Source organism: Xenopus laevis, chromosome 5L, assembly GCF_017654675.1.
Source record: "Xenopus laevis strain J_2021 chromosome 5L, Xenopus_laevis_v10.1, whole genome shotgun sequence".
Classification (NCBI taxonomy): Eukaryota; Metazoa; Chordata; class Amphibia; order Anura; family Pipidae; genus Xenopus; species Xenopus laevis.
In genome coordinates, this window is record NC_054379.1 from 87,919,184 (window position 1) to 87,944,822 (window position 25,639).

Below are 25,639 nucleotides of genomic sequence, written 5' to 3' on the forward strand. Positions count from 1 at the left end.
TGTTTGTAGCTCGGTTGTTTTAATTCCAGGAATAAGATTGGAATTTTTCCAAATCACAAATCCCTGTGCAAACACGTACACCACCATGCTGAAAACGTTCTCTTAAGCAAAATCTGAATAATGCAGCAGAATGAAACATTAATTCTTAATATTATTAATAGTTCTTTCCAGCTTGGATGCATCTCTTTGAACTCATTTATCTCATGTCCTCTGAAGCAATACCAAACACCAGCTTGACCTTCTCGGTATATGTATCTATTATACAAATCTATCTGTCTGTCTGTCTGTCTGTCTCAACACAAACACAGGCATACTTAAAGGGTTATTATACCTGTCTTTCCATTTCCTTTGTATCTGCTGAAATATTAAGAGCTTACTGATTTATTAATTACCCTAAAAAGAGGCTTCTTAATCTTTTTGCAGTTTAAGCCTTACTCAAGTCTCTTATTTTCTGGCTATCTGGCCGCAAGATGTTAGCTGGGGCATGGCGCCAGTGGAATCAATTATTGACATAATTATGGAAGTGGCTGGGCACAAACAGAAAAGTTGAACCACAGCAGCAACATACTCTTAAAGGGGCAGGATACACCTATATACGCCTTTCAGCATGTGCAAAATAAAAAGAACTTTTGTTGAAAATGTATTTTGCTAATTGTTTTAATCCATATTTTCCTCATTTCAGCAATTTATAGTGCACTAATGGAAAATTGTTTCCTTTTTCCTGAACTGCACCAAAGGGTAATTTATGTTCAAATGTACATAATGTGCTCTTTATAAACAAATTTCCCCTTTTCCTAAACTGCAGCTTTTTTAAAGGAGAAGGAAAGATACAGAAGCAGTTCGCTTAGCCACAATAGTACAAGCTATAAGACTATATTTATTCTGCAGAATGCTTTACCATACCTGAGTAAACAGCTCTAAAAACTCTCTCTGTTTGTTTAGGATAGCAGCTGCCATATTAGCTTGGTGTGACATCACTTCCTGCCTGAGTCTCTGCATGCTCACTCATTTGGTTCAAGTGTGCTTCAAAAGCGGACCAAGCTCCTTGCAGCCCCGGGTGCAAGCTGTACCCCCTGCCAGGACAAATTCTGCATAAATCCAGTGAAAACAGCAGCACTCCGGTATTATTGGCAAAAGTGAAAAACATTTAAAATGCATTAGGCCCCTTGACAAAGGGCCTGCGTAGCCCGAAACATTGCCTAAGGCATTTTAAGTAAAGTTTTTCACTTTTGCCAATAATACCAGAGAGCTGCTGTTTTCATTGGATTTTTGCCTGCTCACTCATTGCTCTGGGCTCAGAGTACAGCAGGGAGGGGAGAAGGGAGGGGCAGAGAGAAGGAAACTGAGCATGCTCAAGTTCTAGTCCTGGAGGTTTATGCTGAAAACAGGAAGTGTGATACAGAAGCCCATGTGTACACAATAGAAGGAAAGAAATGCAGTTTTTCTTTTGACAGAGGACTCAGAGCAGCATTACATTGAGGGGTTACTGGTGAATTTATATTAAAAAAAAATATTAGCTCTGTAAGCAAACACCTCTGGTGGTGTAAACTATTTTGGAATGGCAAGTGCTCTATCATTAGAAAAGTAGACAAATGTATATTTAACACAAGCCCTTTTCATAGAGCTTATGTTGAAAAGGGGGTTTACTGGCCCTTTTAGTTAAAAAAAAATATATATGTATCAATTTGTTTAGGAACCTGTATGTATATTGATATGTGTCAGAAAACTGATGGAGCAAATCTTATCTTGATATTTTCAGATGCCTTAAAATGTCACTTGATATTTTCAGATGCCTTAAAATGTCACTCCAAAGTTTTTCTTGATTGTTATATCAGTATATGTGTTTCCATGCATAATATGTAACATATTCCCCATATGACGATCAAAGCCTTGTATCACCTTGTTCTTGTATTACCTTGTATTACCTTGTTCTTGAACCATCCAATGTTTTATCTGTAGGGATAACGTGGGTGGGTCTTTTTTATATCTCTGTTCATATATTTCTGTATACAGACTGTACTCTGCTCTGCTGTATAAACTGTGGTGTTGCATTTCCATCATGCTTAGCAAAATATTCCATGGTTTACATTTCCACTGATTCAAAATGGTTAGAAATAAACAATAGCATGCTAGTATCTGAATTTACCCATTTTACTGCAGGAATCAACAGAGGTTTTGAATTTGCACAAATGACGGTTTTCATTTACTTCTTGGACCAAGTACTCAAGTGTTTTTCATTACTAAGCACAAGAACAAAGTGACTTACTGGTAATTCAATAAGTCAACTGGTGGATCTATGCTTGACAGCTGTTTGCTCGTACAGTAGACATCCTTTTCGTATTGGGTTTCATGCTTGAAGGTTGTCATGCCTTGCAGAAATGGTTTGCTAAATAGCATGATTGATTTCTGAACCTAAATACACAGCTTTACAGTTGTCAGCAAAGGAAATAAGTCTGGCATAGTCAAACTAATTGATTAGTGAAAGAAGATACTGAGAGCAGATAACCAGTAGCATTAAATAAATACCTTGCACGGAAATGTTTTTCATTACTGTTACATAGTGTGCTAACACATAGGGGGTTATTTACTAAATTCCGAATGTATCTCACATCTTAATTAAAAAAACAAAAAACATCTTAATTAAAAAAAAAAACACAACCAAACTCCCTTGCTCAATTTGGCCTTATTTATTAAAAAAAAATTATACCCCTCGAACAATGTAGTTCTCTATAAAAATATATTACAAAAAACAACTCGTATGTGAAACCCTGCTTCGTGTAAATAATTCATCATATTAATATACTTTTTTTACTAGTACAGTATGTGCCAGTGGGTAATCGTAAATAGAAAATTGCCATTTTAAAAAATAAGGGCCACCCCTGGGATCCTAGGATTCACGGTGCATGCAAACAACCCATACGTTAGGTCACATGAGCCAATTAACAGACAGTGTTCTGTCTTTTGCTTCCACACTTCTTCCTGCTACAGTTTGAGCTACAGTATTTCTGTTCAGGTGCTTTCAGATTATTGATTAAGTATTAATTTTTTGGGTATAGTTTATCTTTAATAAAATAACCTGAATTAATCGGATTACAGAAAAACTCAAATCATTTGACTTTTTCAGGCTTTTTCTCCGAATCACTTGACTTTTTTGAATTTCTGCCCAAAAACCCTGAAAAAGTCAGATTCTTGGGCTAAATCCAGCGCAATAAGATGGGTGCCTCTCCCAATGACTTGTACAGGACCTCGACAGGTCTGAGGTGGTGGATCTTCGAGTTTGGGCTTTTTGCAGCATCAAAAGTCAAAAATCCTGACTAGATAAATTTGGAGATTAATGCTCTAGTGTTCCAAAAGGAAGAATTTTTGTTTTTTCTTGAAAAGATTGATAGGAGGCAACCATGAATGTACAGTGAGACAAATGGAGAGGAGCAGAGGAGTGAAGAGCTTTGAATGTTGGCAGAAGAATTGTATATGCTATCAGTTGCTTAACAGGCTGCCATGCTAAAGATGTTACCTGGAGTTGAACAGGTTCCTTTTTAGGAGAAAGCAGGAGGATGCTAGTTGTGGAGTTTAAGATTGATTGCAGGGAAGAAAGGTGGGAGTCAGGCAGACCTATTAGTAGGAGAATGCAATAGTCTAAACAGCATAGGATAAGGGAATGGATTAGTGTTTTGGTTGTTATTTGTGAAAGAAAGGGGTGTATCTTGCCAATATTGCAGAGGAAAAAGAGGCAGGGTTTGGCAATAGTATTAATTTGATTAGAGAAGGAGAGCGACTGGTCAAAGATAACCTCCTGGCAGCATGTTCATGTCATCAATAATAATAATTAAGAAAGGAACAGATGGTTAGCAGAACATAATGCCCAACATCTGGGCTGATGCCAGGTCAGGGGGCTGCTTCGAACAGTGCATATCAAAGCATATTGTGACATTTGGTGCTCCCATTTGCCCTATCAGGAGAGGCTGCACTGCTGAAAAGAAGCTGGAGTCTGGGGGGGGGTCCAAATCTATTAATACTTTAATTCAAGTACTAAAGTATTCTGTTTCTAAGCATCTTCTGGTAGCTCCAAAAGATATAAATGATGACTAAAGTAGGGATGCACCGAATCCACTATTTTGGATTCGGCTGAACCCCCGAATCCTTTGTGAAAGATTCGGCTGAATACCGAACCGAATCCGAACCATTGGGAAGGGGAACATTTTTTTACTTTCTTGTTTTGTGAAAAAAAGTCACGTGATTTCCCTCCCCACCCATAATTTGCATGTGCAAATTAGGATCCGGATTCGGTTTGGCCGGGCAGAAGGATTCGGCCGAATCTGAATCCTGCTGAAAAAGGCCGAATGCTGGCCAAATCCCGAACTGAATCCTGGATTCGGTGCATCCCTAGACTAAAGACTGCAGCCTTATGGGCAGATATTTGTTTACTTCATAGATATTCAACTAGTGTCCTTCCAGTATCTACAGTGAGAAATACCATGAATATGCTATTCCTGTACAAGTGGGTTCCATTAACTGTTCCAAGTGAGATTTACCCCAGGGGACTTAAAGGGGATCTATTGTGAAAATGAAAATGTAATATAAACTTCTTCTTCTTGCTGAAATAAGAAACTTTCCAAGTATAATCAAGTATAAATTCTGTACCATTTATGAAATAAACTTATTATAATAAGTTACTATTCACTCTCCCCCTCTGAGCAACCCGTCTCTCTTCAATTGTGAGAGGGATATTTTGTGGCTGGATAAGGAAAATGACTACTTCAATTATAAAAAGAATGTAGACAATAATTTATATTGTTTTTTCTTTTGATAAGTAAATGTGGCTCTTTGATTTTCCATTTAACTACTGTAATAACAAGAAAAAAGTCCCTTTGTGCATCATGTTAAAATCCAAAAGAGCTCTGTAACATAGAAGAAATGTTGGGAAGCATCTCCCGTTACCTATTATAGTTCAGTAAATTTCTATTCAGTAATTATATGTTGGTCTGCATAGTACTCAGTAGTCCTGTACATTTTGTAAGTGCAGAGTGTGTTACAAAATATGATTGTGATGTATTATGAGGCATTGAGTCTCAAAGTAACACATACACATTGTCAATCACAGCTATGTACTTCTAAACATTTTATTGGGCACCTGCTGCGTACATAATATCCCAGCACAGGCTCATTTAACTGTCAGGGATGTGCCTTGCCAATAAAGCTTGTAGTACACAATGCACAATGATAAATGAGCCTTTTTAATCCTAAATTATATAGAAGCCAGCTGGGTTGCATGGGCCCTTTTTTGTATCAATCAAAATTCAACCATTTTCACTGTTGCTTCAAAACTCTGAACAGGAATAGTTTGAAGATAGGGCAGATAGCTACTTGGGAGAAAAACATTGATAAAAGTACAAAGCACATATTATATGATGAATTTCCAATCTGCAACCCTACTTACATTACCAGAGCCCCTCTTCTATATATTAGTTTAAATAGCACCACATGATCATTTGTTGTGTTTGCTATGGGTGTAATTTCACTTTTAACTTCAATTAATACTTTAATTACTATTAATATTATAGCTCTCAGATTTCTCAATATAACAGACATCTCCAATGTCTCATAGACATCAAGCTCATGTAGATTGTGTCATATGGCTCAGATAAATGGTAAGCCTTCTAGCTGAATACAATAGTGCTGAACAGTTATAGATATATTTATGAAATTGGTCAATTTTTGTAAAACACAAGGGAGATGCAGTTGTATATAAACATTTACTTAGCTCGAGTGAAGGAATAGAGGGAAAATACTTCGAATTTCGAATGTTTTTTTTTGGCTTCTTCAACCATCGAATGGGCTACTTCGACCTTCGACTTCGAATCAAACGATTCGAACTAAAAATCGTTCGACTATTCGACCATTCGATAGTCGAAGTACTGTCTCTTTAAGAAAAAACTTCGACCCCCTAGTTCGCCACCTAAAAGCTAACAAAGTCAATGTTAGCCTATTCGATGGATTAAAATCCTTCGAATCGAACGATTAGAAGGATTTAATCGTTTGATCGAATGAATAGCGCTAGATCCTTCGACTTCGATATTCGAAGGATTTAACTTCGACAGTCGAATATCGAGGGTTAATTAACCCTCGATATTCGACCTTAAGTAAATTTGCCCCGAGGTGTAAATGGAATACATGGTTTACACTCATGTGAAGATTTTTACTTAAATTCTACAAGTTTTGCATGCACAATAACTGATACAGTACATTAGCCTTTCTTACATTTCCAAGATCTGTGCTCAAGAAGAAAGATTAAAATGCAATGTTTTAGTATTTTTTGTATGTGTAAAAGAAGTTTCTACTGAAAGTGTTTCTCTTTTTCTTCTTTATTGAAAACTGAAAAATGCTCCTGGCACTGCAAGTATGTCTTATTAGATTTTGGTGCACATACAGAAGAAGGTGGTAATGTTGAATCCAAGGCTCCATAACAGCGGGACCAATTTGTAATTCACTCCTTACTGAGTTCCCTGTGAAACTGCTTTTTATTGCTTGAAGACCTGTTACTTCTATGCAGTAGGATGAGAATTTAAATTAAACATGCATGACCGGTCTGTAGCTTATGACCTGAAGTCAAGTGGTGACCTAGAGTAAATGCATTGATTTTATTTTTTTCTTTCACCAGAGCTGAGCAATGGGAGAATCACTATAAAATAAGGTCACTGAAGAAAACAAGAGAGAATTAGATTCAGGGAGTACAAATTACCAGCAGTTTTATTTAAAATGAGTCATTTTAAGATGATCTGTGATCCTTATGCACAGATTTTAATTCGAGAATATGTCCTGAACAATTTCAAAATATTTTAGTGGGATACTTAAACTGATGAATGATTTCTAAATGCCTGGCTAAAATGCAGACAGTGTAGTGTTTCTGGCCCTTTAGTCAGATAAGAAACTAGTTTATCATCCCTGATCAAGTTAAAGAGTGAATTAGTTTTTCTCATTCAACAACCTCATTTATTGAAATATATTCGATTGACAAATTCCAGCAGCCCTCTGAATTTAAAACAGTGTCTTACATTCCAAGTCTGCAGTCTAATTTTTAGCAGATTTCTGTTCTAAATAAATGCTAAATCTGCATTGATCCGTCGCTCTGACTGAATTGTATAGCATCAGTCTCAGTATATATTCTTAACCGAAAATCCAATATCAAGAATTTTGCAATTAGATGATAAACCAGTTAACAAATGGTGATACAGGTATAGGGTCTGTTATACAGAATGGTTGGCACCTGGGTTTTTTGTTTTTTTTTAATCTTTATATATTGTAAATTATCTTTATCTATTATATATTTTTTTATATAAATGTAATATATATGTTTAAATATATTTTATATATTGTCTATTAAAACAAAAATGTTATTAAAAAACATTAAATAAACCCAATAGGAATGATGTGCCACTAATATGGATTTATGAAGTTAGTAACCATCAACTACACAATACTTATTACAGGAAAGCTTAAAAATGATTTGCTTAAAATGGTGGATGACCTTCCTAATTCTGTTTTTGAATAAGGGATCCTGTAATTGTGTACATTAAATACTTTGATGAACTTTGTATGAGTGTTGTAATATTTTAAAATCATAGCGCATGGGGGGAAAATACTTATCCTTTTAAATATTTAATGTGAAATTTGATAGGTTTTGTTGACTTTAAAGTCTTGTTGACAATCATGCGTTTGCATCACAATCTCACATTTTAATATACTGTACATATTAGGGTTAGTGAACCATTGAGGACAAACATTCAGTGAAGGTTTAAGTATTTGGGCAATTTTATACAAGACTGAACAGCTGCTGCCAAGGAAGAATTAATTTGTGTGTGCTAGTGTACACCTGCCTCAGGGATGCCAAATCTGTACTGTAGTAACTGATTTTAGTAAAACTGCAAGCATCTCTTAGTGACCATTGACTTATAGCCACGTAGCTTTCTATGCTGTCTGCAAGTGATTGTTTCACTTTCTAGATGTTTACAAAAACGTTTAAAAATCCACTAATTTAAAGTTCTAAAACGCCCTGCCTCCCCTATCCCCCCTGTAAATTACTTTAGGGGCCACTTCTTCTCCAAATGCTGCTGCAGTACTGCACCACTGATGATGAGCTTGAAGAAAGTGGACTGGAGCACTGTGTCCTAACAATATTTTTGTCTCAACCCCAAACCCAGTATCACTACTGCAGAAGCCATGGAAACAGTGGTCAGGTTTATGCCCTCTTTAGTATGCATAATTTATTTAAGATTTCTAAGATAATAACGCGACTGCATATTTAAATTATTTTAATCCACAGCTGTGAATAAGAATTCCCTTAAAATTATAACACTATTGGGTCTTCATGCTGCCATGATCCACTGTTTTATCCTCCTTAGTGGGACAAGCACCACAAATTGGACAACTCCCAATATATAGATGCATTGATCTTTCCAGTAGGCTTAGTGGGAGCATTTTCTCATTTTCTGTCAGGATAGATAAATAATAAAGTAGATAGTACTAAATACTAAGTAAGCTGCATCATTTCCTGTCAGTGTGGGAGCACACAGACCATGACAAAATAGTGGCTCAAACTAAAACATATTTATTTATATGTATATGCCACCTTAATAAATAATTCCAATGGTACTTGAGCAAAACACCCTTTACATACACTATATAATTTGTTTACATTTAGTTTCCTTCTGTCTTAAGGTGGCCAAAGACATAGAGACCCAAAATCGGATCAGAACAGAGGCCAAACTGGCGGTCGGATCGTGGGGCAGCATCAACGAAAAGATGCGCCCACAATCCGGCGGGATTTTCTAACCTGCCTGTTCGGCATGTGCCCGACTTTTGGGAAAGCCTGTTGGGGCCCAATAAGTTGCCGACTTGGTCTGTCGCCAGCTTTTATTGGCCCGTGTATGGGCCTTTAGAATTTATAGGCACAACAAGCAGACAGGTTTGCCCCCCCCAAAGAAAAAAAAACGTGTTTATGCTCCAGAATAGAGGCTGGGCAGGCAATACATAATTAACAGATGTGTAAATACATACATTTTTAACAGACATGAATGTTTTAATGAAAAAACTTGGGTTTCATGTTTAATTTGCAAATTACTTTTATTATTCAGCTTTGTATGTCTGTGATAGGTCCCCTTTAAGATATCAATTATCTGTTGGTTAAGTATTTATTCTGAAAGTATAGCTTACCTTTAAGAAAAATGTTAAGTAGCAAATTCCTTGGAACTATCTCTGGACTTTGGCACTGATATCCTACACTCTTGTATGCATACCCTCCTCCACTGCACACGGATGTTTTATGCACAGGAGTTGCTTTTATATGTAAAGTGTACATTATATCCAGTTGACAACAATTACCACCATAAAGTTACCACAACTTTTTTAACTGTGTATCTTTGAACTCATGTGTTTACATATGATTTAAAGGACATGGCTCCTACCAATAATATACTTATTTAATATTTGCACTCACTTTAAAAACCAACATGATGTTTTCCAAATTTGTGTTGTACTTTAATGAACAATAAATATTTGGTCTGTCGGTGCATCACAAGATTGATCTAAAAGCCGTCGGTTTTGGGCTTAATTAAAATTCATTTGCTTAATTGTCAGTCTAATCCCATCAATTCCTGTTTACATGAAATTCAACAATGCTGTCTTCTGCTATTTGCACTTTAATTTACATTTCGATTATAGTTTATGTGTGCAATAAAGACTCTTTTGAATATTCATCAGTAGCTTAATTGCACTTTATGGGAAAGGTACTTCTTTCCAGCTTAGTAAACGTCACACTGTATGAAAATGATTGTGTTTGAAATTTTGATATATCAAAATAAATGCTTTTCTTTGTCTTTTTTCAGCTCCTTCACAAGTTAGTGGAGTAATGAAGGAAAGAGTATTACAGCGAATTGTTGATTTGTCCTGGCAGGAGCCTGAACATCCCAATGGTGTCATTACAGAATATGAAATCAAATATTATGAGAAAGTAAGTGCTTTCACAATCTTGAATGCCTAGTAGACAATGGGTTCGATCTGTAAGACTGATATACTCCAAGAACTTTATTTGGATTCTACTCCTTAACCTCTTGACGCTTAATGATGTACATATCTTGCTGAGGTTACTTTGACCTGACCTGCATAGATCCTTGCACAATAGAAGGAAGATAAGACATTAGAATATCATGTTCAAAATCCCCATATAAGAAATGTGGTCCAGGTGCACCAGCACCAGACTCCCAGCATAAGGAAGGGGAAAACCATCAGCAATAAAAAAATAGATAGATGTTTTGGAGGTTCTTAACGTATTTTTAATTTTCATGTCTTTTATATAATTAATTGAGTGAAATATATGTAAATGTTTAATAAACCTGCATTACCTACAGTCCAAACTGGGAAAATAATATACTGTACACTATTCTGATTTTGCTGCAAATGGTTTCAGTTATGTATTTAATTGTCTGATACCTGTGTCACTGCTCTTAAAGTTGTGTATATTAACATCACATCACCCAGCATACTAAAACATTACTATACAGGTATGGGATCTGTTATCAGAATTACGGGAAGGCCATCTCCTATAGACTCTATTTTGATCAAATAATTATTTTCTAAAAATGATTTCCACTCTGTAATAAGAAAACAGTAGCTTGTACTTGATCCCAAAACTATTATTCATCTTTACTGGAGGCAAAACATTACTATTGGGTTTAATTAAGGACATGTAAAGCCTACATTTTGCTACGATGTCACATCATCTGAACTGCATATACCCCTCAATTTGCCAGTGCCATCACATTTTCCTAAAGCAATTTGTTTGTTTTCCCTCTGACACATCCTCAGTAACACAGACATTTGCAAACAGAGCATGTTGTAAAGTTCATGCAATGCAGAATGCAGGTTTACAGGCACATCATACTTTGATAAAAAGTTCTGCTGGGGTTGAGCATTGTAATGGTTAAGCTGAGCTCAGGAGAGGTGGTTAGGAGAACAAAATAGGATCAGACAGATAGAGCAGTTTCTAAGTTTATATGGGAACCAGCAATGCTATATATCCATTGGCTTTTAGACTGGAGGGTGTATTTAGTAATCTGAGCTGAGAAGAACTGAGCATGCCATGCATGCAGCCAAAGTATATTCCTGAAGGAGGGGCAGAGTGGGTTAGAGGAGTAGAAGGATTTTGAAGTGATTAAGGGAATGCTGCAGCCTTACTGTCAATCTTTTAACAACCAGAGTGGAAGGTATCTAAAGATTTCAAAGAGGCTGTTCACTGATTACATTTTTGTGTGTGTGTGGGGGGGGGGGGGGTTTACAGGTCCCATGCCTCTCTATTACCTTTTACATTTTAAAATAGCTTATGAAACAAAGGCATTTTATATGCTATGCTCCACAGCACAAATTGCCACAAGAAGACAAATACATTTCTGGCATCCTCATCACTTAGATATTACAGTATTTATTATCAATCTCTTTGACTTTTGCAGAGCATACAGTTAGGACGGTCCTGAACTGCAGACCTGGATAGGGACAGACTTTGGCAAATATGAACAGAGTATTAGGTGGATCAGTCAGTGGGGGTCAGTGTGTGTATTTATGGATGCTGGGTTCATTTTTTAGAGATTAAACTTGATGGACTTCAGTCTTTTTTCACTATGTAACTATGGATCTGTTTTGAGGCTGGTTCTGCTTCCAATAAGGATTCATTATAATCTTAGTTTGGATCAAGTACAAGGTACTGTTTTATTATAACAGAGAAAAAGGAAATCATTTTTAAAATTTTGGAACGTTTTGATTATAATGGAGTCTATTGGAGACGGCCTTTCCGTAATTCTGAACTTTCTGGATAACGGGTTTCCGGATAACGGATCCCATACCTGTACCTACATTATATCCCAAGCACATATCATTTTAGTTTAAAATTAGTTTTGTTTGTTTTCTTTTCAGATGATTTTGGAGTAATTATTGGGAGAAAAGAAAATGTTAAAAAGTAACTAGTGTTGAATATATTCCTAGACCTGGCATATCTTGTCTGTGCACCTCAAGCTGTTCTTTTACTATATAGATAAAATACACTTAATTTACACACAGCTGTACCATTTGATATGAGTGGTGAGCATAGTGCACCAAGCTGTTTTGCTGATCCCTTCCCATAGCAGCTCAAGTTGACTGGACAATTAGACTTGACATGTCTGTATATTAAATCCCATATCTGAACTTGGTTAGATCTTTTACTACTGTATCTTGTTTTTAGATTGGAAAGGATATCTTTAAATCTTTATTTATTATATATCACATCCCCTTTAACTGTTAGTTGATATTTTTACCATATCACTTGAGCAATAAATAACCTATGTATGCACTGAAATAATTTCCTTTAGGACCAGAGAGAACGCACATATTCTACACTGAAAACAAAATTGACTTCAGTTTCAATTAACAATCTTCGACCAGGGACTGCATATATTTTCCAAATTCGTGCTTTTACCGCTGCTGGGTATGGAATGTATAGCCCAAGACTTGATGTCACAACCCTTGAAGAGGCTACAGGTATATAAGGTTAACCTGTTTAGTATATTACAAATTTGCTTGTTTTTTATATTGCATACATGGCATGAAAAATTGGTGTATGACATTATGGGCTCACAGAGTAAGTTGCTGCTGTGCCTGCAAATCTGTTTACAACTGGTGATCAGCAGCATATATGTATTATAATAAGGAATTTGAAATGAAAATCTGAGTGATGATTCAGATGAACATTTTATATATATATATATATATATATATATATATATATATATATATATATATATATATATATATATATATATATATATATATATATATATATATACAAAGTTTGTACAGTGAACGCACTCCTCCCGGTTCAGATTCTGTTGATGGTGGTGCGTGTAACTGTCCTCGGGTCCTTGAAAGACTTTAAGAACATACCACTGGTACAAAAATAACTTTCTTTATTGGTAACATCATCAGGATAGGGAATCAGGAACAAAGATGATGAGTTTTAGCAATATTGGTGCAATATAAGTGCAGTAAGTACACGTAGAATGCGTAGAATGTGTAGAATGTGGTAGAACTAGGGGCAAACATACAAAAAGAGCATTCAGTATATATTCTAACATATAATCACTAACATTGTCATTAGCAGCATTAATCAGTACACATAAACAAAGATAGTTCACCTATTTTCGCCTCATAGGATCTTAAGGGCAGTTTCTCTACTCTGGCATGCTCTCTGAAGATTCTGTCTCTAAGATGGCTGCTGGCATGTCTGGCTAGATTCTAGAAGATCTCAGAGTGAGGCTGGGTTCTGATTGGACTAGACTGTCAGGTGGCTGGAGTACTCAAATTAACCCTGTAATGTCCTGTGCCTAGCTGGCTATATTATAGCTGCTGGCTGTTACTTTACACACAAATGAACTTTAACAGCAGGAATAACTTTTCTGCTTGCCATACAACAGAGCGTATAGAGGTATATATTGTTCTGTACAGAAAACTAGCGCTAAGTTGCTATAAACTTCTCTTATTAACAGTCACAATGAATTATGCAGTTCAAATGTTAGATTGGCTTGGGCGGGCAGCTACAGTGCGTTGGTCAAAATTCCATGTTACAATTCAGTAAATGGACCCGCACTCATTCTTAAAGGTGAAATAAATGTGCTTTTATTCACAGGTTCATTTCATTTGTGAATAAAAGCACATTTATTTCACCTTTAAGAATGAGTGCGGGTCCATTTACTGAATTATATATATATATATATATATATATATATATATATATATATATATATATATATATATATATATATATATATATATATATATATATATATATATAGTAGATTTGTATTTTACCAGTAGCCTAACGTAGCCACATGCCCAGAAGAGCCACCAAATAAGCTCATTCCTTCTGCCCCTGTGATATGATATTTGATATTATCGATTATTGTATTTTTTTTTTTTTTTTGTTCCAAAAGTAAGAAATGTATATATAAAGGAATTCTATCCATAGACTCTGATGCTTGGCTAAAATCTTATTTATACTTTTTTTTTTCATACAGCAACTGCCGTGTCTACTGAACAAAATCCAGTGATCATCATAGCTGTGGTTGCAGTAGCAGGAACAATCATTTTAGTCTTTATGGTATTTGGCTTTATCATTGGAAGAAGGTAACTATTTTTGATGAATGCATCAATTATGAAATGCATATAATATTACATTTGCTAAATAGTCAGTACTATCCTTTTATTGTTAAAGGAAAAATCTTGAGAATTGAATTTTGTAGCCAGTGGTATAAGAATTTCCTATAGAATGGTTTAACTTTTTGTTCTGCAGCTCTCTAGTTTCACACTGAAGTGGGTGCTAGCAACAAGGCAGTAGTTTAAAGAAAGTAAATTTTAACAATATTGCCAAAATAATACAGGGTAGACAGCAACGTGCAAAAATATGTGCAAAGTGGCATGTTTTTTTGCAGTTTTTACCAGTTTCTGTAGTTTGCTCTTGCACCTTCAAAAAAAAGCTGTGCCTTATTAAGAATGCCTGCGGGCAGGATATAGGTGCTACCTTGAATGCCTGTAAAAGCTTGGAGTGCCAATGCAAGTGGCAATTGTTACAGGGCTTCACTCTGCATCTTTGAAAAAGGCACAAAAGTGCAGCCTGCAATGATTCCTTAGTGGCACATTTTTTTCTGTTTGAGGCTCAAGAACTTGCATCTGTGAGATTTTTCTGGTTGCTGTGTTCAGGACTGAAAGAAGCAAAATGTAAAGGCAAATTAAAAAAAAATCCTGCAGCAGGAGTGAAAAACAAACAAAGCTACTGCACTCTTGGGATTAAAAAAAATACCAAAAGAAGTTTACTTTGATAGAAAGCATATGCAGAATACTCAGAGTTTAGGTCCAATAGCCTAGAGACTTTCATCAGGAGCAAGCTTCTGGGTACAGGACAAAAACATTGAGCATTCTGCATGTGTTTTCGATCTAAATAAACTTATTTTAGTATTTTACATTAAATCCTGATGTATATATTTATATAATGCAGTGGAGGTTGTTGGTGCATAAAGCATTATTATGAAACATGCCAAATGCATCTGTTATGTGAACCAATCAGCAACCAGTGATGATCAGTCTGTGGCATTATATGATAAAATCTAATTTAAATGAGCAGCATACCCCCTTTTAAAACTTGAGTTCAATAAATACTGCTTGTGCTTTTGCCTATTGTTTTAATCATAAAAAATCTATGGTTTTTATGATTCCTTGAGTTAAATAGGACTGAAGCAACTTGATGTTTGATTTTGGTCAGTTATATAATTATATTTCCAGGTCACAGGAAATCCCCCTGCATAGTGGACTCCTACTAGCAAAACAGTCACAAAAATGACTGAAGGGAGGGGTTGTATACTGTAGTCTAATTATCCTACAAGCACCAAACATGGAATAAGCAACCTTCCTTTACATATCAGTTCTTAAATATTAGTTTACTGTTTAATTCTTTTACAACAGCAAAGTCTTATTACTTGAGATGAAAAGGGGCAGATGAGCAGTGCAATAATCAATTCTTTCTGTTGAAATCCCAGGCACTGCGGCTACAGCAAAGCTGACCAAGAAGGGGATGAAGAACTTTACTTTCATTGTAAGTGTTTGCTTTCAAATTTGCTTTGTTAATATCTTCATTGTATTTTTTTTCTCCCAGGGAGCTCTGTAATGCATTATAAGAACACACATGAACCCGATTACACTTATGACATTTATATGCTCCTTCACAAACAGTAATAGCAGTGACTGCTACTTTATATTAGCATTGCTTTTCTCAGCTTCTTAAAGGAGAAGGAAAGGTTAAAAGTAAGTAAGCCTTATCAGAAAGGTCCATCTAAATATACCAGTAAATCCCCAAAGTAATGTTGCTCTGAGTCCCCTGTCAAAAGAAACACTGCATTTCTTTCCTTCTATTGTGTACACATGGGCTTCTGTATCAGACTTCCTGCCTTCAGCTTAAACCTCATTGCCCTGGGCAAGAGCATGCTCAGTTTGCTCCTCTCCCCCCCCCTCCCTTCTCTACTGTAATCTGAGCCCAGAGCAGGGAGAGACTCAGGCAGGAAGTGATGTCACGCCACATTAATACTGCAGCTCCTATTCTAATCAAACAGAGAGTTTCTAGAGCTTTTTACTCAGGTATGGTAAAACATTCTACAGAATAAATATAGCATTCTAGCTTGCACTATTGCAGCTAATCTATTGGCAATAAAATGCCTCCGTAGCTTTCCTTCTCCTTTAAGGACCTCCCAGGAGATTTTGTAATTTATAGTTCAGTGGTCAGATATCTGTGATCTTTGCCTCTGGGTTTCTTTTTCAGAATCCCTTGTCAATCATTATAATGACAGCACCGTTGCCTGGTAAGAAACTGGAGCTATTCCACCTAGCATTGAAAGTAATCATAAGAAAAAAAATAACAGTTCTGCAAATGAATTCTAAGGGAACCTTAATATAAATGCAATAAGACATTATTTTAGTTTTTAAATGGTGGAAAACTTCAACAAAAAAACTCAAGCTATTTGTACGGATCTGTCATATTGTATCTTTTAAAGGCTGCAAGTGTCCATTTTTTTGCACTTTGCATCTGTATTCTGCCTTCCCAGAACTTTGCTAGATTTTGCACTCTATTTGTTTAGCAGCAGTCTATCCAAGAGGAGCAGGTGGGGGGGGGCACATCGGCATTCCAACTCCAGCCCCCTACTGTCCCTGTCTTGAACATCATTCTCATGTGCAAGTTATAGAGCAGCAGGTGGCACAACCCACAACAAGGCCTTGTTTTTACCTCCTACCCTAGGGGCGGTGGCATCTCTACTGCAGGCGACTAATCTCCCTGAAATGCCCTCCCGCCAACAAGAATACGAATTCCCAGCAGGATGGCAAACGCAGTGTTGGACTGGGATGCTAGGGGCCCACCAGAAAACCTTATACCATGGGCCCACCAGAAAGCCTTAGACCATGGGCCCACTTTCCAAACTATTATTTCTCCTCTTCTCACTTAACCTCTTTATTCTCCTAGTCTTTTATATCTACTTACTATGCTCTATTTTTCCATTATGAATCCTAAGAAATAGGGAATGACCATGAAATAGGCCAATTGCTTAGAAGCAAGAGGCCCACTGACACCTGGGCCCACCGGGAGTTTTCCTGGTATCCCGGTAGTCCAGTCCAACACTGGGCATACGTATCGCTTCGGTTTTCTAAAGTCGCCTGAAGTTTCCTTCAGGCGGCGATTCGTATTCTTGCAGGTGGAAAGGCATTTGGGAAGAATAATCGCCCGCAGTAGAGAAGATTTGTCTCTAGGCAACTAATCTCCCCATGTGCCACCACCCTTAGGGTACGACTCAGCTGTGCCTCCTGACACCGCTCTCTGCACCAAGTACCACAATTCTTATCCAGTGCAATGAGCAGCATTACCGGGTCGCAATAGCTTGGTAAGCTAAGGGGTATGCCTACACCCATTAGCAATCTAGCGCTTGCTCTATGGGAACTGAAAAAATAACCACAATTATACATCATCATCAGTCTGCTAAGATAAAATAAGAGCTAGAAATTAAACAGTCAATTTATATTTATAGCAGAAATTAAAATGCACAGATAGAGCAGTTTATTAAACAAGTGTTTTAATTGAATTGCATGTCATTGTCATTAATGGTCTGGTGTTTAGTTATGTTAACACATGGTATAAACAAAGCAGTTTATCGCTAATAGATTAGCCACAATAGAGCAAGCTATTACACTATATTCTGCAGAATGCTTTACCATACCTGAGTAAACAGCTCTAGAATATCTCTGTTTGTTTAGGGTAGCAGCTGCTATATTAGCTTGGTGTGAGATCAACTCCTGTCTGAGTCTCTCTCTCTGGGCTCAGATTACAACAGGGAGGGGAGGAGGGATGGGGGAAAAGGGAGGGGAAGAGGGAGAGAGGAGCCAACTGAGCATGTTCAAGCCCTAGCCCTGGAGGTTTATGCTGAAAACAGGAAGTCTGATACAGAAGTCCATGTATACACATTCGAAGGAAAGAAATGCTTTGTTTCTTTTGACAGAGCAGCTTTACTGTGAGGGTTTACTGGTGTATTTATATAGACCTTTCTGATAAGGCTAACTTAATTTTAGCCTTTCCTTCTCCTTTAACCAGTCCATTGGATTTACATTTTTCATATATTCTTCCTTACCGAGATTGATATTCAAGAGCATATGCAGTGATTTTATATTCATGGATCATATTGAGACAGGGCAAGATTTACTTTTAACATTCACAAAGGCACAACACTGTTTGGTTGAATTATCACTTTTTGGGCATAGCAGTCCACAATTTATAAACAAGCATATAGCCTAATTACAGTGTTCCTGTTTGAGTAACTTGGCATGGCGTTTTAAAAATAACACTAATAATTTACATAATACTTATGATTTGTATTTATGTCTTATTATTAATGCATGGGTTATAAATACTGGCAATATTTTACTATAAACTGCACCTCATATTTTATACCTTTGTATATACCTGTATGTAATAAGTAAGATAATTTTCTTTTGCCAGATATTCTTAGAAAAAGGGTTACATTTTTGCTGAAATTATCAGCTGCATTGAAATGGAGGTTTGTTATAAATTTAATCGGACTGCATCAGCTGCATCTGAGCACAATAGACACCAGCTCCTTTTACAATTTGTTTAGTTTTATTGTTATTGAAAAGCTAATTTCTTGATTATGAATACATGTTTATTGATTTTATATAGAGTTAAACTTAGGCAAGTCATTTTGGTATGCCAACCAAATCTTTGGCCCTCTTTTGTTATCAAATCAAGCATTTGAAAAGAGAGATGAATTTGTTTACTAAAGCAGTTGCAATTTCCATTTTATTTACTCCCACTATTTTTTGCAAACAATGCCTTCAGATCCTGGCCAACACGTTTTCCATGTTGGTATGCCAGAGGATCTCTCTCCTGTCAAAATGTTTTATGACAGCTTGAATAAAGAACCATCAGAGGCCCATTTGAGATGCAAGAGGTTACTTGGAATCCAGGCTGCTTATCATAAAAAATGAAAGTATAGCTCATTCTCCATCTGCCTGCTTGAAATCACATTGTATAAGGTTAACTTGCTGTTTGCTGTCTTCTTTTCCATTCATATATATATATATATATATATATATATATATATATATATATATATATATATATATATATATGAGCTCTTTGACTTGAAAAAAATAGTTTAATAATGGCAATGTAAATATTTTAAACAAATTAAAATAATGTGTTTGAAAAGATTAAAGCCTTTTAAATAATGTAAACATGTAAAATGTATTTTCTGTAAATGAGAGATTGGACAGAATTGTGCATTTTCATTTTTCTAGCACTTTTGGGTAGTAATTTGCCTTAATATGACTGCACTTGCGCCTTAAAGCTACTTATACATATTTATAGTCTGAGAGCATATTCTACAAAGTGCTCTGTGAAATGGCATCCCTATCTGTCTACATAATAAGTGCTTTCCTTGATCACAGTCCTGCTTTCTGACATCATTACAGTTAAATTTCCAGGCACCAAAACCTACATTGACCCTGAAACGTACGAGGATCCAAATAGAGCTGTCCATCAGTTTGCCAAGGAACTAGATGCATCTTGTATTAAAATTGAGCGTGTGATTGGGTCAGGTGAGTGAGGTTTTTTTAAATGTTCAGCATTTCCATTTGATCCAAGATCACATCTCTTGTGGGATATGACATGCAAATAATTATAAATCATGGTTCATTTGTTATTGAGGTTTCAAAATGTGGAGTGGCACTATCACAATCAGGAAACCATGGAGAGTGTGTGTACATTTTATTTATCTTTTTTATATTTACTAATGTAAGCAAAGCAGAATTTTCTTTTTACAGAAATATACACATGCTGAGAAAATTTAAAATGGAAGGAAATAATCATGTATTTGAGGGACTGCTTCCCAGTCTGTAAAATATAGCAATTTTTCTACCTTCTGTTTGTGAGACCATGTGAATGAAAACCATAATCCCCTGTTTGTGATGAAATGTATAATTTAGCACAGGTTTAAACAAAAGCATGGAATTACCTTTTCATTAAGAGAAAACTGTTTAAGAGATATTGTATATCGTGTCACTATCAATTGACAGGATGCAGTGCTTAAAACAGGGTGGATAGGATCTCTAAATTATACAGCTTGTATGTTGTTTTCTTAATCTGAGATTCTCACAACAAGCAGGTTTATGAGATTCCATGGCTGTATTGAATGGTCTTTGTTTATTGTCTAAACCAGGGGGGGCTTGAACAAACCACTGCATTGTGCTGGCATGTTTAAGTAGAACAGTTTAAGTGTAGATAACACCTAATGCCTTCTCCCAAATGCAAATTCAATATTAGGGAGCCAACCTGTTGTTCACGTCTATGCATTAGCGGGAATGTATGATCAGAGAAAAAAGAGTAAATAAAACATATCTCTAGTTCACTAATAGAACATTACATGGTTTCAAAGAAAGAAATTAACTTTGTTCTTAACATTGTGGGTATAGCAAATGCTGCATTCTACTTATCTAGAACTACTTTAATACCTGCACCATAAATGCATAGATCAAATGTACCTGTTTTAAAGGAAATTAAGTCAACTAATACAAGCAAAATAAGCCACATTGCTTATACATTTAATTCATTTTTTGTTGTGTTGAAGAAAGATAGCCCTACCAATCTCCTTTTCAAAGGGCTGGTATCTGTGACCATAGCAACAACCATATGGAAATGAACAGGAAGGAGAAATTACTTCTCTTTTGTATTTAAAAAAGAATACAGAAAACTACAGAAAGGACATCTCTCATAAAGTCCATTTTAAGCAAATGATTCTTATTTCCTTTTTCCCTGTAGTTATAAAACCGTACCTTGTACTTGAGTTCAGCTAAGTTGCATGAAAATGGGTTGTTCACCTTTGAGATAACTTTTAGTATAATGTACAGAGTGACATTCTCAGACAATTTACAATTGGTTTTCATTTTGTATTATTTGTGTTTTTTGAATTATTTAGCATTTTATTCAGCAGCTCTCCAGTCTGTAATTTCAACAATCTGGTTGCTAGAGTCCAAATGACCCTAGCAAACATGCATTGATTTGAATAAGAGACTGGAATATGAATAGGAGAGGCCTGAATAAAAATATAGTAAAAAAAAAAGTAGCAATAACATTATATTTGTAGCCTTACAGAGCATTTGTTTTTTAGATGGGGTCAGTGACCCCTAGTTATAGGCTGGAAAAAGTCAGAAGAAAAAGGCATATAATTAAAAAAATAACAAATAAAGAATGAAGAGAAATTAAAAAGTTGCTTAGACTTGGCCATTCTATAACATACTAAAAGTTACTTTAAAGATGAACCACCCTTTAAAGGGTGAAATCACATAAAGATCCCCTATCCTGAAAACTCCAAGGTCCCAAGCATTCCAGATATGAATCGCATGTTGAATAGCTGGATCCACGGCAACTAGTCCCACAGGCAGGGAAGGGTTAAGGCAACACTAAGGGGCAGATTTATCAAAATGTGAGATTTGGGGGGTTATTTACTAAACACCAAATGCAAAAATCATGAACAAATTTGATTTTTTTTTTATAAAATCGGACTAAAATCTGGCATCTCACACCTGTCGAGGTTGCATATAAGTCAAAGGGAGAAGTCCCAATGATTTTTTGATGTGCTCTGGGTTTCGTGCAATCCCCTGAAAAAAATCTGAGTTTTTGGTGAAAAATCCCAAAAAATCATGAAAATCGGATGAAAACTCTGAAAAAAACGCGAAAATCATTTTTTTTCCCGCAAAGCTAATTTCCAGGAAAGTGTAATAATATATAAACGTAAAAAACCAGAGCGGATTTGATCGGAGTTTGTAGCAGAAAATATTGAGATGAATTTGGACTTTGATAAACAACCCCCAGATGTTACCATAAAATAATTCAAAAACTTTCTATAGATTCCTATGGGATTTTTAATAGTATGTGTATCAGTGGGTGAAAGTTAGCTTTCCCCATTTAATAAATATGCTTCTAAAAATCCTATAGGAATCTATAAAAAGCAGGTGATTTTTTATGTGGTAACTGTAATCTCACATTTTGATAAATCTGCCGATAAATGAAGATGCTTTTCACATCTGCCAGTATACATTTTATTAAAAAATTATTTAATCTTGCCTAGCTTATCTTCGTACAGTATGTACAGCTTTGTATCTTTACTATATGGATAGAATATAGAAAAACGTTCATGTGATTGAAGTCTAAATTTTCCAGTGGTAAAAGGTTTGAAGCTACTGTTACATTTATAATTATCTGAAAGACACAGCTTTCTTTCACTAATCTTCCCGAAATCCTTTACACATTATTAAAACATTTCCTGACCTATTTATGCATCCAACAAACTATTAAGCTCTGCCCTCTATAATAAGGCTTTGTACTGTGGTCCCTGTTAATAACAGTACTGTTCTCTTCTTGTTGCTGAATGTACCGGCTTCCCACAAATGAAATTCTTCTCAGGCAAGAATAGAAACACATAGATTTGAATAGAAGCCTAAGAATTCACTCCAGACCTAAAGGGTTGTTCACACAGACTTTGTTTCCAAATCAGTTTTAATACATGGTGAATTGAGATTGCATTATCCTATGGTCTATATAACTTGAATATCTTCTCCCTTCTGAGTGTTTTTTTTTTCTCTGCAACTCACAAAAGCATCTTAGAGCATTAGAGAATGCTGTTAAAGTGTTTCTGTATAGTGTTTTTATTATTTCAATAAAGTTAAAAGAAAGACACTAAAGTGAAATCATATATTTGTATTTGTGCCTTATAAAAATGTGCTATTGAGACCTGTTGCTAAAAGCGGTCAGATAAATTCTCTTAATGGACCAGCTGGCATTGTAATTGTAAATTGGGCTAATGGATTACAGGTTACTTATGCGGCTGTCTCTACCATGATTCATGATGTGTTTTTTGGATAAAGGTTTGCTTAAGAACAGTTGCTAAGGAGAAAATGATTAGATTCAGACTGGTATAGAAAGTGCTGTACATAGTGTTATGCCATTTTTTGCAATTAAAACACCTTGGTTTGCTTTTACTACAGTGGAGATGCTCTTTTTTGCTCTTGCTGCATGTTTTGTACCTGAAACTGCATTGGCTAAGCTACCATACCAAAGTCAATTTACACTTATATTCCATGGTGCATGGTACTGTAGCTTTCAGTAGCTTGCATTGCTTTGGGAAAAGCATCTTGTGACAGGGGCCCTAAGAATTAATCCCTACTCACAATTAAAGATATTTTTTGGAGGAGACATATTTGTGTCCCATGGATGTTTTTCTTATAAAACTGCAGTGTCATGCCCACAATTACCCCTATTCTGAAGCGTATATTATTCTGAAGCCTATATTAAGTCTGTAAAGCCAACACAGGTAATTTTCACGTGTCTTTCCCAAAAGTGGTTTTTCCCTTGTATCTTTTTTTTATCTTTTTTAGTTTATAACATTAACTTGTATCTGTGTATTTTTTAAGACCTACATACAATCATACAGTAAGTTGCAGTGAGTTGTATAGATTCTTGTCTGACAGATTAGGTGCAAAAAATGTTGAGTCCATTCTTTATAACTGGACTGGACTGAAGTTGTTAATGGTGTACCAAAAGGTTCTATATTGTATCTATTTAAATTCCTTTAATGGGTATGCAGTGAAAGTAGTGCTTTATGTGTGGTTTTTTTATAATAAACACATAGATCAGTAGAATTGGCACAAGGTACATCCTTTTTACAGGATGAAAAAACAAGTGGCTTGGTTGTCCATGTGGCAGAGGATGTTCATTCAGAGTTTTACAATATGCTTGATAGTTATGCCATTAATGGAACTAAGTTAGATAACGTATGTAAATGTACTACTTGGTTAAACTAAAAGCACATGGACTCTAATATTTAGTAAAAAATAATGATACACACTTATAAAAATGTAGTGCGAAAACTGCCCATTAACTTCAATGCGTTTGGCAATTTTTTTGCCGTTCCGCAGATTTACGGCAGAGAAAATCGGTCAGATTCGCCCATCACTAGTTCTGGCACCTTTCTACAGATTTGAAAAACCCACTTCCCAGAGGCCCATCTGGCCAAGCTCTCTATTAGTGATTTCATTCATTCACATTAGTAACTGAACAATGTAAAATGAATTTAATAAGCATAATTCTTAATCTAAAAACTAAAACAGTGCTCACTCTGTTATAGTGACCAAACCATGTTTTGAGGTTTCAAGCCTTTGAGTGTCATACAGTTATTGTAAATGTAATAGTTTGACAATGCCCAGAAACAAGATGTTTTCTGATTAATTTATCACTAGTTTTAGAAATGGTCAAAAACATATATATTCACCATTCTAGGAGAATTTGGTGAGGTGTGCAGTGGTCGACTGAAGCTTCCTGGAAAAAGAGATATACCGGTTGCCATAAAAACACTTAAAGTTGGCTATACGGAAAAGCAAAGAAGAGACTTTCTATGTGAAGCCAGCATAATGGGGCAGTTTGACCACCCAAATGTTGTGCATTTAGAGGGAGTTGTTACTCGGGGTAAGTACTTATTTTCCACTATTCTTGAATAATCTTATTGCAGTTAAGTATAAAAAGAACATGCTCAGTTTCGCTGTACTGAAAGCACTAATTTAAATTTTGTCACAAAATCTAATTTTCTATTTTCAAAGAATGGGTGTATTAAAAGAAAATTTGTAAAAGTAAAAAACAAAATTGTTATATGAGTTATATGTTCCATCATGCCTAAATTATTATGTTCCCCCATTGCTTTAAAATTGTAATGTCCAAAGTTTTCTGATATTTTGACTATTTATTAGAGAAGGCCTTCCCATGCTTTACATAGATATTGAAAACTGCCCATCTCTTTTCTTTTTCTGCAAGTTGTGATATTGAAACTTTCTTGTGAAGGATGTTTCTTATCAAAGCTGCTATACCTTTACGTGCTGATGTATGTTTTATAATCATTGTGTTTCATTTAGGAAAACCTGTCATGATTGTAATAGAGTTCATGGAGAATGGATCGCTCGACGCATTTTTAAGAGTGAGTACCATTTACGAGATGCAGAACAATGCACGTTTAGAATACATATGCTTTTGACATTCAGGATCAAGACTAATAATTTTAAACAGTAGCAGAAAAAAGGCAAAGTATGCCCAATTTATTTGAAGGGATAATGTGTCATATATTTATATTTAGAAGTACTGTGCTCGGTTTATTCTAACATATTATTCTTACTTATATGCTGCTACTGTTCTTAAATGTAGAATCTGCCATGTAGGATACCTTGGTTAAAAATTCTCTTGTGTTACTGCTTATATCAAAGTAAATGCATGCGCAGAGAGAACGTTCCATGCACTCAGTATGCTGTATCCTCCTGGCTTAAAGGACATGTAAAGGCAAAAATATAAAATCCCATTTTTACTTTCTTTAATGAAAAAGAAATCTATCTCCAATATACTTTAATTAAAAGATGTCTACAGTTTTTATCATAAACCTGACTGTATGCAGTGCAATTCCCCCTTCTTTTACTG

The 25,639-nt window shown here is 35.7% G+C and overlaps 1 protein-coding gene and 1 long non-coding RNA gene across 5 annotated transcripts in view; one reads left to right on the plus strand and one right to left on the minus strand.

Annotated features, from left to right (window-relative positions):
- epha7.L (EPH receptor A7 L homeolog) overlaps positions 1-25,639 on the plus strand; it is a 117,352-nt gene that overhangs the window by 75,098 nt on the left and 16,615 nt on the right. For 2 of the 4 annotated variants that reach the window (XM_018263378.2, XM_018263380.2), the window contains 7 exons: positions 9,882-10,006; positions 12,396-12,564; positions 14,097-14,205; positions 15,612-15,667; positions 19,600-19,725; positions 24,461-24,646; positions 25,087-25,148. In XM_018263378.2, the coding sequence (XP_018118867.1) occupies positions 9,882-10,006; positions 12,396-12,564; positions 14,097-14,205; positions 15,612-15,667; positions 19,600-19,725; positions 24,461-24,646; positions 25,087-25,148 (833 nt within the window). The remainder of the gene's footprint in view (positions 1-9,881; positions 10,007-12,395; positions 12,565-14,096; positions 14,206-15,611; positions 15,668-19,599; positions 19,726-24,460; positions 24,647-25,086; positions 25,149-25,639) is intronic. The other 2 variants (XM_018263379.2, XM_018263381.2) reach the window with 1 other exon arrangement.
- LOC121393713 lies at positions 12,973-13,614 on the minus strand. The gene is made up of 2 exons (XR_005961281.1): positions 13,218-13,614; positions 12,973-13,111 (listed from the first exon to the last, which is right to left on the minus strand). It is a non-coding gene; the product is annotated as an uncharacterized LOC121393713 (long non-coding RNA).